Below are 15,612 nucleotides of genomic sequence, written 5' to 3'. Positions count from 1 at the left end.
ACGCCCACCTTGCTATGGCACTAGAAAAATAATAGTATGCACACTAAGACTCGGCGGCTGAAAGCTCAATAGCAAACGACAGCAGACATGCGTGCTACAGTAACAAATGAGGCCACGTCAAACCTCCCAGTCTAGGCTAAGCATTGTTACTGCAGCACGCCACCAGATGGATGACAAAGCTTGCCTTACAAGTTCCCTTCCGTTAGCGTGCATCATGCTACACTTAATCATGTAAGCGGGTCATTTTCCCTGATGCCTTTGACAGAAAAAAAGAAAAAAAAAGTCGCTATCTGCGTTTGTTCCTTTGGCCTGTGCTGTGTGAGTTAAAGTGAGCGTGCCCTGAGAGTGGAGGCCACAGTCAAACTGGAGCAGATAAATTAACACTGGCTGCTCGGTCACAGTTTTTCGGAGCCTGAGGGCAGATAGCCGTATGCACAACAGCTCAGTCAGCTGCAGAGGAGGAGAGAAGGTAGAGAGGGAAATAGTGCAGAGCAGAACACCAGAGACCTGTTTCACCCCTGAGATAATGTGTTGTTCGGCTCTTGTTGACTTAATGAACCCCTCACGGTATAAATTCTCCTGTTTTGGCCCTTACATGGTGGTGTGGGCGTTTCGCAGGCGAGAGATAACTGTAAATACAGCTGGCCGTGGGCTAGATTCTCTCTGCCTTGATACAAATACTGCGTATCTGGAGCAGCGAAGCTTTGCTTGACCCTGACTCCCTCTCTGACATTCTCAGCTGGGCCAGAGCATCTGCACCATTTGCGCAATGAATTTTACTATTATATTCGTCATGGTACACAGTGTGTGATTTGTATAGTGAGTTTTGAGGGGTCAGCTTTCTTATCGGGAGAGGTTTTGATCAGATGCGCTAGTGGCTGACGCAGCACAAGAAACTAAATATGTGGATGTTTATTGATATGTTATATTTGTAAAAAATATATTTATATGATAAAAAAATTATAATAATTAAAATGTATAATTTTTCTTTTTGTATATTATATTATAAATGTAAAATTAATGAATGAATGATATATTTATATTTATAAAAGCTAGTAAGATAACTATAATAAAAAAAATCTAAACAAGAAAAATATATAATGTAGTTATTACAATATATATTAGAATATATAATATATGTAATAAAGTATAATTACATATTTATATTAAAATGTTTATATATATAAAATTGTAATGTTACATTATATATAGGCTAATGAAATGTATGTGTATGTCTATATAATATTAAAATGTTATATATATATATGTAAGTGTGTATATATGTATATATATATATATATATATATATATATATATATATATGTATATATATATATATATATATATTTGAAATTCTGGAATCTGAGGGTGCAAACAAATCGAAACATTGAGGAAATCGCCTTTAAAGTTGTCAATTTATGTTCGCGATTGTGCTGCATTCACTCACAAAAATAAATGTTTTATATATTTACGGTTGGAAATTTACTAAATATCTTCATGGAACATGATCTTTACTTAATATCCTAATGATTTTTGGCATAAAAGAAAAATCTATATTTTTGACCCATACAATGTATTATTGGCTATTGCCACAAATAAACCCGTGCGACATGTGACTGGTTTTGTGATCCAGGGTCAGATATTATATATTCTTGTTTAGAATTTTATTATTATAGTTAGCTCACTAGCTTTCTTTTATTTATCAACATTTATCAAATTATATTAATTAATTAAATGAAATGATATTAGACCACACCAAACCCCTCCAAACGACCCAAACCCTGATGGTACGTGCTGTGAAATTTGCTATTGAATCTTTCACGCCACCCGTGCCAATCTCCCGGGGTAAAGGAGACTATGCACTGAAATGCAGAGTCTTACTGCACACACTAAAATGGTTCTCAGTGCCATGGCTGCAGAGAGGGGGTGCTCCTGCGCACCTGTCGCTATGCGGAGAGTCCCCAAGCGAGTCGAACGAGTCGCCGTACTGCAGGGCCGGCCGGTGGGGCTCAGTAAAGCCACAGTGTGCGGCACGTCTGGCCCGAGCCTCCATGCACGCAGGACTGTTGCATTTACTGGTCCCCACTGAGGACGACATCATGTCGGAAGGACAGTCGGAGAGGACGCTGTCTGTTCGCTCCAGACTCCACGTTCTCCCTTCATGTCTGAGAAAGACAGAAAGAGAGAAAAAGAATGAAAGAAAAGGGAAGGAAAGAAAGCAGGACAGAAAAAGCGCACAAGATGCTTAACCCAGTGGTTCTCAAAGTGTGGGGGAAACGAGAGGCTAGTTCTTCCTTTGTCTTCAAGACTCATAGAGTCATATGAACTACTTTCATGCTACTTTTATGTGCTTTTTGGAGGTGGACAGTCAGTCACAAAATCCTCTCATGTTTTGTCTACGTTGGTTTTCCACAGATAATATTACGAATTGGAAAAATACGATTTGGAACGACATCAAATCAGTGTTATATATTATTTTTTATATACTATTATAGTTTTTTTTTCTTTTTTTTCCCGGACTAGCTTTTATTTTTATATTTAAATTTTAGTTGAATTTTTAGTAATTTTGAATATATAATATGTATATATGTATATAATATGTATATATGTATATATGTATATATATATATATATATATATATGCATGTATGTATGTATGTATGTATATGTATATATGTATGTATACATATATATATATATATATATATATATATATATATATATATATATATATATATATATATATATATATATATTTATATATATTTATATATATATATATTAATAGTTTAAAGGCAACATTTCAAATTTATGTTTAGTTTAAGTTTTTCACCTAATATTTACTAAAAAAGTTTTATTTCAATGAAGAAAAATATTTCAGTTAATGAAGAAAACACTGCAAGGGTGGTGAATAAGTTATGGCAAAAGGCAACACAAACTTTACAAAAGATAATGCATATCCAGTGATGATAATTTCATTCTTTTTTTCCAAGTTTTAGGCAATTCATTATTCACTACAGTAAAAACTGACAAGGCAATTTAGTCGTTCAAAGATTTTTTTTCACAATAAAACCAAAACATTGCTAATATTGCTAATTTGCTTTTTGACAGAATACCATCTTCCAAATAATTCCGCTTTATTCAAGAAGTATACATTTGGCAACAATATTTTGCAACAATAGGGCTGATTGATAACGGAAAATGTTGGGGGCACACAAAGGCTGTTTTTGTTTCAAAGGAGTCATGACAGAACAAACCGAGAACCACTGGTTTAACCCATATGTGTGTAAGAATCAGTTTGAGTGAAAAGCGTGAAGTCGAAGCCCTGCGAGGTGATCATGGTGTATAACCTCTGAGTTTCTCTGCACTCACTCACTCACTCACACCTGCGACTTGATTCTAAAAGGGGTGAATAATGGCTGCCTGACTCGGATTCCACACCTAGCGGGTGAAAGGAAAGGGAAAAAAAAAAATGCTGAATGCGATGAAAGCAGACGTATGACATGGGCCGTGACCCCTGGCTATGATGAATCCGCACACAAATCCTCTGCTCATTTCTGGTCAAACATGCCACGTTGTCAGGAATGTACCTGTGAGTGGAGGAATGAGCCCGGGTGGAGGAGTTGTGGGATCTGGAAGACTGCCGGCTGCCAGGAAAAGGTGCCTCTTCTCCGTGTCTAATGACCCTCTCAGTTGCCGGTACATTTTTGGAGATATACTGCGATTGAGAAAGAAAAAAAAAGGAGCCCTTTTGTTACCGACAGAAGATACTACATCACAACCAATCACATTTATTAAGAAGAGTGACGTACATCTACCATGGGTATCTCCTCAGGACCTGGGCCTGGGTGATTGGGTCCGTTGGCCAGGTTTCGGTTGGGATGATCCACATAAAGGTTCTGCCTCAGATGATTGTGCATCTTCTTCCTCTGTTTCCTGGGGGGGAGGCTACAGTGAGGCAGTGTCACTCTCTCAGACATCGGCCCAGAATCACAACCATCACGTCACATTTAAAAGCTCACTATGCTGCAATGCCGCAGCTGGATTTAATGCTCATTTTAAGCTAAGTTCTATTTATTTATTTACTGTATAGTGGCACCAAAATGTATTTTGCCACTTAAACCACACTTAAAAATGTAATTTCAATCGATGATAAAATATTAAACCAAATGGCATCTGCAAACAAATGATTCTAGACCGTTTTCTTTTTTTAAAGTTTGAAATATGCTGTCTTTCTTTAAAATAAATTCCACTTGAATTGATATTTTATAATGTAATGTAAAACACATTTACTGAAATATGTTTAACTTTGTATAAAATTAGTTGAGTTAATGCCAAAGCAAATGTAGTTTTACCATTTACCAAACCGTATTTTACTGTAATACAAATACGGTAAAAAAAAATTGTGGTCAGTAAATGAATAGTTTAATTCAGCAAGGATGCATTAAATTGATTTTAAATGTCAGTAAAGACATTTATAATATTACCAAAAATTCTGTTTTAAAATAATTGATGTTCTTTTGAACTTTCTATTTATCAAAAAAAAAATCATATTTCCATTCATCGCAGTTTCCACAAAAATACTAGCAGCACAACCGTTTTCAACATTGATAATATTATAAATGTTTCTTGAGCAGCAAATCAGCATATCACAAAGATTTCTGAAGGATCATGTGACACTGGAGACTGGAGTAATGACTCTGAAAATGTCAGCATCATATGGTTATATAGTTTCACAATATTACTGTTTTATTACAAATAAATGCAACCTTGAAGAGCATAAGCTACTTACCAACTTTGATTTTAATTAAGTACTTGAATAATATGTGAGTTTTTAGGCCAGACTATGTCAATTTTTTTTATTTTATTACTGCTACAGTAATACATTTAGAATTTAATTTCTAAACTAAGCTTAGATCGTTGTTTATCGCCTCATACTTACTTGGTTTTGCAGTAGGCCACCACACAGACTATGCCCACCACCAAAAGAGCCACACAGATGCCGGTGATTGTCAGGACTCTCTTCTGATAGAGCTCCTCTGCCTCTGCACATTGTCACACACACACACACACACACACACACACAACAAAACCAGAGAACAACCATCAGTCTCAATTAAAACTACAACTGGTTCTAAACTCTCTCGTAAACGGTCTCCACTGCTGCGGCGGTCCTCTTTCATTTCACAGTGTCTGAGATATATCATGTACGGCCCGGATTAACATGTTCTTCCTATCGGGCATTTGCCATGACTCAGATCCCGCACGCTCTCATTAACTGCGTGGATATGAGGATTAATCATGAGATGGGAACGAGGCTCAGGCCTCAACACGGGCTCTAATGGACCAGCTCAGCAGTGGAAACTGCTTGCGCGAGGAATAATGCGTATCATTATCGTGGACGTGAGGGAAACGGGCTGTCTGAACAATCTCCCAATGGGCACTGATGATTTCTGAGAGTCCATGGATGCCTTCCTCCACTGGGGGGCATCGTAATTCAGCTCAATTTACAAGCTCAAACAGCATTTCAAGAGGACGTTCGAAATGTGGATGAATATGCAGGGCAAATTGGTTTAAGAGGTGATTGCATGGAGGCACAGACATAATCATCAGGGTCTTTGTTTGGCTTGGTCAGTTATAGTTTATGTATTCATAACCAATCAAAGCATGGATTCTTAGCAAGCTTTAAACGCATATTTTGGATACAGTGCAAGTTAAGCTTATTAGACAGCATTTGTGGTATAATGTTGATTAGCACAAAAAAATATCTTCCTTTTCTTTAAAAAAAGGCAAAAATCTCTACAATGAGGACATTCGTAGAAACATTAAAATATTCACTCTTTCAATAGCATGGTCCCATGATTAAAACATTATGCATGTTAACATGCAACATGATTTCATGAATTACTTAATAACCATTTCTATGTAAACTTTGTTGCCATGATAACATGCCATAAACTGACTGCAGAAATGATTTAAACAGTTTCACAGCTCAAATAATACACACGTTTTAACTAAAGAATTAATTTAAGCCTCTCATTTCGGCTTTTAAATCCTCCCCATTTACTTCCATTGTAAGTGCCTCACTGCAACCCATTTAAAAAAATAAATAAAATTAGGGATGAGTCGAATTATTTTTGGTGGTAATCAATCACCACACATGCTGTAGATCAAGCATAACTTCTTATAAAACACACTGAATGTTTGGTTCAATTCAAAAGGACATGTTTTTCAAATATCAAACCACAGCCTTCTGCTTTTCCCTTGGAAATGGGCCTTGGTTTGGTCCCACAGACCTTCCAAAAGGAAGAGAATGTGTGTCCGAGAGGGATGGGGGCTAGTTAGGGGAGAAATATTTCATAATCAATAATGAAACAATCCAGCTGTCGTTCGCTCAGAGCGAGGAGGAGAACATTATTTCTGAAGGGCCTCATCTGTGCTAGTAGGAACAGAGCTGAGTATGTGATTTAAGCACACAACGTGACTTCATAGAGGGCCTAGTTTACTCGTACCATAAAATGGATCATTTTCAAGGAAAAACAGAGGCTGTGTTTGTAAGCAAAGAACAGACGATTGGGAGAGGTCGTATAAACAACCTAATTATGGTACTAATGCAGTTTGGCATGCTAGGGCACTAGGATTCAGTTTGTCCAAGCCTGGTAATATTGAGAACAGAAAACAAAAGAGAAACTGCATTTAATTTAAACCATTATCAAACACAGATGCAGAAATCACACTGGTGAAGCAGAAGAATGGTAAAGTAGCGTGCAAGGATAGAAATAAAGGGGAAAAAATAATTCAGCAAAGACAACGGGAAAGAGGCCAGATGGAACAGGGAGAAGAACTTAGATTAGAATAAGGGAAGAAAATGAACATAAAGGAACTATTTTGTTTGAGAAATGGACTCGTATCTGCAGCACTCATCCATATTGTGTTGAAGGTCAAGTCAAGTCAGCATGATCAACTGTACAATAAAAGACCATCTGTCGATCTATCTATCTTATTTAAAAAAGTATAAATTATAAAAAATTATTAAATTACAAAATTATATTGTCTGAAAGTCTTAATGTTACATCATTTTATAGATTTTTTTTTGCCCAAAGAGTCCGCCTGAAATCTTGAAAGTGCGTGCGTAAGGGAAACTGAACTCTTCAACGTGAGCCAAGGCTTTCAAGGTATAACATAATTAGATTCAATGTTAGTACTACTCCAGTGCACATAAATTTACTTGAAGCTACACACTTGTTATGTTTACTGTTCAGTAAATACAAGGTTGGTGTGTAAACTGACAGAGGTTTACACAAATCACCCCCGCATAATGCTCACTGCTTAAGAGCCCGAGACTAGTTGCATACACTTGAAGAAATCTGTGTACATCTTCAAGCTGATTACAAATTTGCCGACTCTTTATGTCGTTCCAACCAATTCAACAAAATATATGGTTGTCAAAAGTCCTACGTAAAACTTGAACTAACTACGCACACTGTTAAATGCTCACAGTAAAACTTTTTGGCAACGTTTCTTGGGCTGCTAGAAAATTTACGGCTAATTTTAAAAGAGTGAGCTGACTGAAACTTCGTAGGCTTTGTTCACATTGCACACAAATCCAATTTAGTTATTAAATCTGATCTTTTAATAAAATTGGATCCATTTGTTCAAATAGTGATAGTTGATATCATCTGTATGTGCATCGGTTGCCAAAGACTATTAAGAGTATAATGTCAGGCATTTGATGAACATACTGCGCCCAAAATCACTTATTTGTTCACTCATTCCTGTATAAAGAATGCCACATAGTTTACTATGTGAGGAAAGAGCGTATTCAAAAATGAACGTATTGTACATGACTAAATTCAATATTGCGCACTTTGTATGATGTTAAATGTGCGTCATGTCACGAATGACAGACATTTGAACTCTGGTATCGGTCAGACTCAAAAAACATTCCAAAAATTCGATTTTAATCGGATTGTAGACCATATATGCATGCTTATAAACATCAGATTCATGTTGTTTTTTCCTAAACGGATTTGAGTCGGATCCGATTTTTTTCTGCCTGTCTGAACAAAGCCTTAAAATCCCACTGTGACGAGACGAGACGAGGGCTGCAGATAATGATTCCCATGCTAACTCTTGGAAAGAGGAGCTACTATACAGAGCAACGGCTGATTGACAGATTTATTTCTTAATCAATTTGTTCATTAGCTTTAGAGTCCATTGGAGAGAGGCTATGGAGGTGTGTCAAATGGAATGAGAGCTACACAGTTCAATCTGGAAAACGGAATGAAGGATTGGTCCATACCCATAAATTCAATCCCAAGAGATTCTGCCAGTGCAAAGAGTTGATAACGAAGAGCAAAAACAAAAACAAAAACAGAGAGAGAGAGAGAGAGAGAGAGAGAGGGAAAACAAGAACAAGATTTAAGAGATAGATATCCCACCATACATAGGAACACATATTGGCATAATGAAAGTCATGTCAAGACACATCATGCAGATACTATAATGTGAAAAAGTATAAGTGATTAGATAATGCAGGTTAGAGCACATATGAAATATAGGTTTCTTGAAAACAGATCTGGATTAATGGGTGAGAGAAAATAATAAAGAGTAATAAAGAAGAATTATTATCAAAATCATCAAACTAGCATCTAGCATCAAACTAGTAGTTTATTCCGGTATTTATTGCATGGATTAGGATCTGAGATTTTGAAACGAGCAGCTAGGTTAGTAGATTTTATTTTATGAATTCATGTCATTGTGGGGTCATGTCAGGGCGCATTGTTAGACACTTTCATTTATGTTATTTTAGGGGTGTTATTTCATCATTAATGTAATTATTGTTATATACAGCAAGGAATGCAAGTAAACGGATATACATTCAAGCGTTCATTAAGTTTCACAATTCAAATATCTCTGATGTGTCTTACCTGTGGGGCACACAGACAGCTGATATTATTCATAAAAACAATTTGATGCATGTTTGTTTATGTTAAGTGTTAATGACAAGATGCTATTTACACTTTGGGATGTTATATTAGTAAAACATGCGCTATGCAACAAATATGGCTAGACAAATCAATTTAGGGGGTTTTATATTCTCCGCGTGATTAATCGTTAAAAGATCGATTCAAACCCACACCCGCATGATCTCATTCCTAAATGAAAACGATTCTCCTGTGGTTATCAAATCTTTCCATCACAGTGAATATTCAGATCTGGTTGGCGCTTCTGCTGAGCCAGATACAGCAGTTGTCATATGAAACACAGTATCATTATTTCTGTGTTACAGGGATAAAAGTTTGGCAGCTAACCTGCCTAATATTAGCCGCAGGAAATTCCCACTGTTGTCATGACAACATACTTTCACAGGTTTGATAGAGGTGGAACAGATGCCTGAGCGATCGTCAGGTAGAGATAATATTTTTTTTGGCATTATAAAGTAAAAAAGGAACAACAACCAAAACCAAGAATTTTTTTTTTTTATTAAACTTTATATATAAAGACCCATTTACACTTTGAAAGAAAAAAAAATATGTTACTTAGTTATTTATGGAACTCATCTGCCCAGGTAAAAAAGTAGCTTGGACATTCTTTAAAATCTATTCTTTTGTGTTAGAATTTCATGAGAGTGAGTCAGTTTTATATTTTGGGTGAACTATTCCAGAGTAAAAAAACAAACAAAAAAACATTTTACTTATACAAATGACAAGGTAAAATAAATAAATAGATATTTTTCTGTAATATTTCTCAGGGATCCTAGTCTAAAATCCCCTGGGCTGTTGCAGTGCTTCTGCCAGAGAATATTTTAGTTCTCTACAATGACTCTAATTGGTAGAGCGATTACAATTCTCTCAACAGCGAGTTGAACAGAAAGTGACAGAAAATCACTTTCTCTCAGGGGCGACAGCTTTGAGGACACGTCTGCCCTCGTGCGCAACCTCCAACCTGAGAATTACAGCTGGGCGTTGCATGTAGAAATGACATTTTGTCAGATGTTCTCCGTGTTAGAATATTCCTACCATGCACTAAGATGGGAAACACCTTCATTTCTCTCTTTTACCCATGTTCCCTGGCGCCAAAGACATTTTTCCCTCACTCTGCTTGTATGTACACGCACCTATTGTGCTACATTTATGCTTTCCGGTTTAAAAGCATCAATACCTGCACTGTTTCAACATCTAATGTTGACAGACAACCATTTCCAGACCTCCCAAACTGAACAGCGCTACAAAGTACGGAAAGGTAGCCTGGTTGTTGACTGTTTAAAAAGCTAACAATCCACGCGTGCAAAGACATGATCCGAGCGTTGTCCTGATATAGGATGATAAATCACGACCTGACATTACATGACACAGGTAGAGCACGTGTCAAACTATATTTTTTCTTGTTTTGCACCACTTTGTGCATACATCATAAATTATTCCTTTTTATACGGCGTGGAAATCTATTCCGTTCTACGTGCAACTTTGCAGGTTCATTTTGTTAACATTAATCTTTCATGCTGTACTTCCTATCTTTTTAAAAGCGAATACATTTATGTTGAGATTTAAGGTCATGGTAAAATGTAAACAGAGGCAGCAGAGCAACACCGTCGAGAGCACAAAGGCCTGATTATACACACTATGCGGACTCAATAGCTCACAGGCATGAGCTGTCAGGTGTAGTGATCCCCGCGCCTCCCTCTAATCTAGGTGTTATTCTGTAGTTGATGGACATGTGCGGTGGAGACGCCGAGGTGTAGCCTTATACGGTTAAAATGTGTCACCTCGGGGAAGTGGAGCTGTTTAATTTCACAGCGTAATTAAAGGGTGGATTTTGGAAATGTGAGGGGATTTGTGACAGGATTGTTCGAGGGAAACAATGGCTGTACTTCGCAAACCGCTCTTGTTTTACACCGCACTCGCTTGTGAAACTACAGAACGATGCATTGTATACAAATTACTACAGCTGATACAAAAACTTTGAACTAATTATGGCAGCATATTACAGTACTAAATCTATGCAATTATGAAATTGCAGAACTCAATAATAATTTGAAATACATTTACTATACAATTTGGTAGAAAAATATTTCATTTGCATTTATGCATTTGGAAGATGCTTTATGCATTTTATTGCATTCAAGGATTGACCGTTCATATATTTCCTGAGAATCAAACCCAAGATCTTGGCGTTGCCTTATGCTCCACTGTTTGGACCATAGGAACTAGTGATGCATTAATATTCAAATTCTGGCCGATAAATGGTTAAACACTAAATTCTAATTAAACACTAAAAACTAAAATTGATCATTTTAAATGCTACATGTGAAGGTGTCACAATGTTATAATGCACAGAATGACAAATGGATATTCGTTTTAAGATTTAATAATGAACATTTATTAGTGCTTTTAAAGATTAAATTGTAAATGTGATCTAAAGCCAATATATATCCAATATTAACAGATACTGATAAATAAAAACAAACATAGCCAACATGGCACTGTTAATATGAAGGTTTATTTTTTGTTATGGACATTTGTTTTTTTTAAATGTAAATATTAGTTGCCATTTTGTGATAGCTATTGTGCAATTTTTATATCTAAATTATTAGCTGACCAGTCACATGTTTATGGTTAGTAAATTGACAGTAACTATATTTCTGTCATATATGTTAAGGAATGATGCAGCATCTTGGTGTTTTATTGCCATTATGATTATGACTAAGTTACGGTTCAATCTATTAAAGAACATGCATCATAACTGAAAACATGCATCATTGTTCATGTTAAGAGGTAATGTAATGTAAAAAATACATAACCAGTGATGAGACACTGGACCAAATAAAACTCAATAATAAAAAAAAATGGATTTGTTAGAACAGGAAGTAGATTAATAACCATTACAGAACCACATTCCACATCTCCGGTTTCAGCATGCAAACCAGACAGACAGACAGACAGACAGACAGACAGAAGAAGAAATGGACATACGGTAGAAACTGGCCATAACGTAGGTTTGACAGCGATCACCAGTAAAGTCATTTGGACACCTGATGAAAAGAGACAAAACCATAGAGAGAGAGCGAGAGAGAGAGGGAGAGAGTGTCGAGCAGAGAAAAAAAATGCAAGAGAAAAAGGAAAGGGTGAAAGAAAGCAAGAGAGAGAGAGAGAGAGAGAGAGAGGGGGAAAGAAAGCAGAGAGAACATTAGGACAATAGCACAATTATGTACAGCAGAAGCAGAGGATCCCACTGGAGGAACCACTGTGTCTATTTCAGGACAGATTTAAGCCAGCAAGCCTTGGGAGGCGGAAGGAGGTAAAGGAGAGACAACAGTGGTAACCCAGTGACAGCCGGTCCTCTGTTTGCTGCTGTGCATCTCAAGTCAACATACTTTTATTAGGTTTGGGCATGTATAACCGCTTGGGCTCTGACTGCAAGCACCGCCTGCCGAAGTATCCGTCCGGACATCTGGGGGAAGGAGAGGTGATGAAATACAGAGATACACCAAACACACACAGACATCATACACAGAGGATATTATGCACGGCGACGTCAGAAACACATCCAGACAAACATCTGATAGTCAGCCGATTCTCCAGCCATCATTTGTTTAAGAAGAGCACTTTCTGAATTAATTTTGTCTTGTTTTCTAAATATTTATCAACCATTCTTAAAACAAGATCATCTTACCGTATAATATTTTAAGATTTAGTTTTCCAGAGAATATATCTTGAAGTTACATCATAGTTTGACGTTTAGTGTTTTTGAAAGAAGTCACCAAGGCTGCATGCATTTGTACAGTAAAACATGTAAAGTAAAAACAGTGATATTGTGAAATATTATTACAATCTAAAATTACCGTTTTCTATTGAATATATTTTAAAATGTATGATTTCCTGTGATGGCAAAGGTGAATTTTCAGCATCTTTACTCCAGTCTTCAGAAATATATATCTGATAAGAAACATTTCTTATTATTATCAATGTTAAAAACAGCCGTTTAATATTTCTTTGGAAACCGTGGTACATTTTTCTTTTCAATATAAAGTTCAAAAGAACAACATTTATTTGTTTTTGTAATAATGTAAAAGTCTTTACACTTTAAAAAAATAATTTTCATGATTTGTTATCACAACTTTTTTTCTTTTGTCAAATCAACTTTGATAATTATTTTGGTTCAGATAACATAGAATTTTGAGTTTCTGTTGTCAAACCAATCACCTTCATTGTATTACCTCAAATTTTTTATTTCAATGAATTAAATTTTTTTAACTAGGTAAGTACTTTTTTAAGTTAAACCAACAATATTTTTTTTACTGTCACTTTTAATCAATTGAATGCATCCTTGTTGAATAAAAGTATTAATTTCTTTTTAAAAAAGTAATGTAACTGACCACAGTATATATTCTCTGAAAACAAGTTTTTTTCTTATTTTAAGCAAAAAAAAAAAACCCCAAAAACTTAAAGTAATAAACAAATGTACTTCAACATATTTAACTCTTTTTAATTAAAGATATATTCTTTGAAAGCTAATCTCCTTGAAAGCTAATTTCTTTTTAAAATGATTACACATCTTATAGTTTGCTTCTCAAGTAAATTGATCTTGTTGTCTGGAAAACATGAAATAAAATTGATTAAAAATGATTTTGCAGCCCAGAATAAAGCCTGGTATGAACCAATCATATTCCAGCAAACACCAACAGCTTAAACTGTATCTAAACCTATAAGCAGCACATCTCTAATATGGTCGCCTGATTATGACATGGCTCTCATTCATGGATTTGATTGGCCAATTATGCTTATTCATGTCATTCCAGTAAACAGATTACGCCTCATCAGTGCGCAATGAGCGATATGAGGGTAATGTTTTCACAGTGTTAATTCCTCTAACTCAATAACTGCTCTAGTCAGCGATCAATCACTGATGAATGGCCACCTTCAATTTTCAGGACAAACAGAAATCGTGAGCGAGTGTTATCTTCCGTCACCAGCTCGTCTTCTGAACGCCGTCTCCCTGCACATCCCACGCTGCACCGCCAGAGGCTCAAAATGATTCGCTTTCCAGTAAAATCTCAGCATCCTCAAAACAAGTCCATTTACTTGGGAAGCATTAAAGATTTGTTTTCAGAGAATATGACTTTGTACCCTGCTGGCAAATAGTTTTTTTTCTAACTTTAAGCTTAAATCTAACACAAGTCAGTGAGATCTTAAAGCAACACTCAAGACACACAAGGCTCTTGTTAAAGTTAAAAAAGCCCTTTTGAAGTAGGATGTGAGGCATTACGCGTGACACTATACATGCAGCACACACACGAAGCCACTGGTAAGTTTATAGAGTGTAAAATGAGCCATGGTTCAGGCCGTAATCTCTTCACTGCCTGGTACGTGGTAAAACACTGCAGTTTTAACTACGGAGACCCTGGGAATAACAGAGAGATGGTGAGAGACCATAAGATGTTGTAGTCTTTAGGGGAATGCAGGAGGGAGAGAAGTTGGGGTATGTACCGGAGCGCAGACATGTGGGGGGTCAAAGGTCATGGAAACAATGTTATCCTGATGGAGAGTGCCAGAGAGACGGACCGACGTGTGTGCAAACGTGTGCCTCTCAGTCTGGAGAGGTCCTCTGGGATTTTAACGCCTTAACTTCATTCATTCCTTTCTCCAAATGAAGAACAGATTATATTACGTCTGTCTACGTTCATTGTTTGCGTTAAGCGTACAGACTCAGACTGGTCCTTGTGTCTTTACCTTGAAGAAATGTGGTAGTGTGGTGATATTTTCAGGTTGGTTGAAATTCAGATTTGATATACAAAGTCTTAAAAAAAAAAACCTAGTGTTTCTTTACAAAACCAAATGTTTTACAGTAAAAAAAATGAAATAAATTAGATCAGCTTTCATTCATGGAAGAAAAGCGGTTAAAACTTTCTCAACATTTTTTTTTCTTTCTTCTAAACATAAAAAAAAAACATCTCTGCATTGGCATTATTATATATATTCATCAGTATTATTAATAATATTATATATTCAATATTTGAAAACTATTGCAGGATGCATTGATTTTTACTTAATATTTATTATTATTAATATCATTTTTTTATTTGTAAATAATAATGTATCTATTATTTTTGGAATCTTGTTTCCGCCACGAAAAAAAAAAAATTAAAGGATAATTGCGACTTTTTATCTCACAATTCTGACTTTTTTTCTGTCAATTGCGAGTTTATATCCCGTCATATGCGTGATATAAACTCGCAATTACCAGAAAAAAAGTCAGAATTGCGGGATATAAACTCAGAATTGGCGTAATATAAATAATTGTGAGTTTATATCCCCAATTCTGACTTTTTTTCTGGTAATTGCGAGTTTATATCACGCATGTAATGGGATATAAACTCACAATTGCGAGACAAAGTCAGATTTGGCGTGACATAAATAATTGTGACTTTATGTCTCGCAATTGTGAGTTTATATCACGCAATTCTGAGAAAATGTAAACTCGTAATTGAGAGAAAAATAAATAAAATTGTGAGATTAAAAAGTCGAAATTACCTCTTTTTTTTTTGTGGCGGAAATTTTTTGTTTAAGTGGCGGAAACAAGCTTCCATAATTACTGTTCTAAAATGTGTAA

At 35.9% G+C, this 15,612-nt stretch overlaps 1 protein-coding gene across 16 annotated transcripts in view; it reads right to left on the bottom strand.

Annotated features, from left to right (window-relative positions):
* nrg2a (neuregulin 2a) overlaps positions 1-15,612 on the bottom strand; it is an 89,122-nt gene that overhangs the window by 4,331 nt on the left and 69,179 nt on the right. For 2 of the 16 annotated variants that reach the window (XM_084136823.1, XM_084136838.1), the window contains exons 5-10: positions 11,976-12,034; positions 8,303-8,326; positions 4,943-5,045; positions 3,813-3,948; positions 3,591-3,718; positions 1,941-2,165 (exon numbers count right to left, since the gene is read on the bottom strand). In XM_084136823.1, the coding sequence (XP_083992949.1) occupies positions 1,941-2,165; positions 3,591-3,718; positions 3,813-3,948; positions 4,943-5,045; positions 8,303-8,326; positions 11,976-12,034 (675 nt within the window). Of the gene's footprint in view, positions 1-1,940; positions 2,166-3,590; positions 3,719-3,812; positions 3,949-4,942; positions 5,046-8,302; positions 8,327-11,975; positions 12,035-12,376; positions 12,454-15,612 lie in introns of all 16 variants that reach the window. The other 14 variants (XM_084136832.1, XM_084136825.1, XM_084136831.1 and 11 more) reach the window with 7 other exon arrangements.

The sequence above is a fragment of the Abramis brama genome (genome assembly GCF_963993115.1).
Source record: "Abramis brama genome assembly, chromosome: 15".
NCBI lineage: Eukaryota > Metazoa > Chordata > Actinopteri > Cypriniformes > Leuciscidae > Abramis > Abramis brama.
The sequence above is the reverse complement of the archived record's forward strand: the minus strand, read 5'-3'. Positions and strand labels throughout refer to the sequence as shown.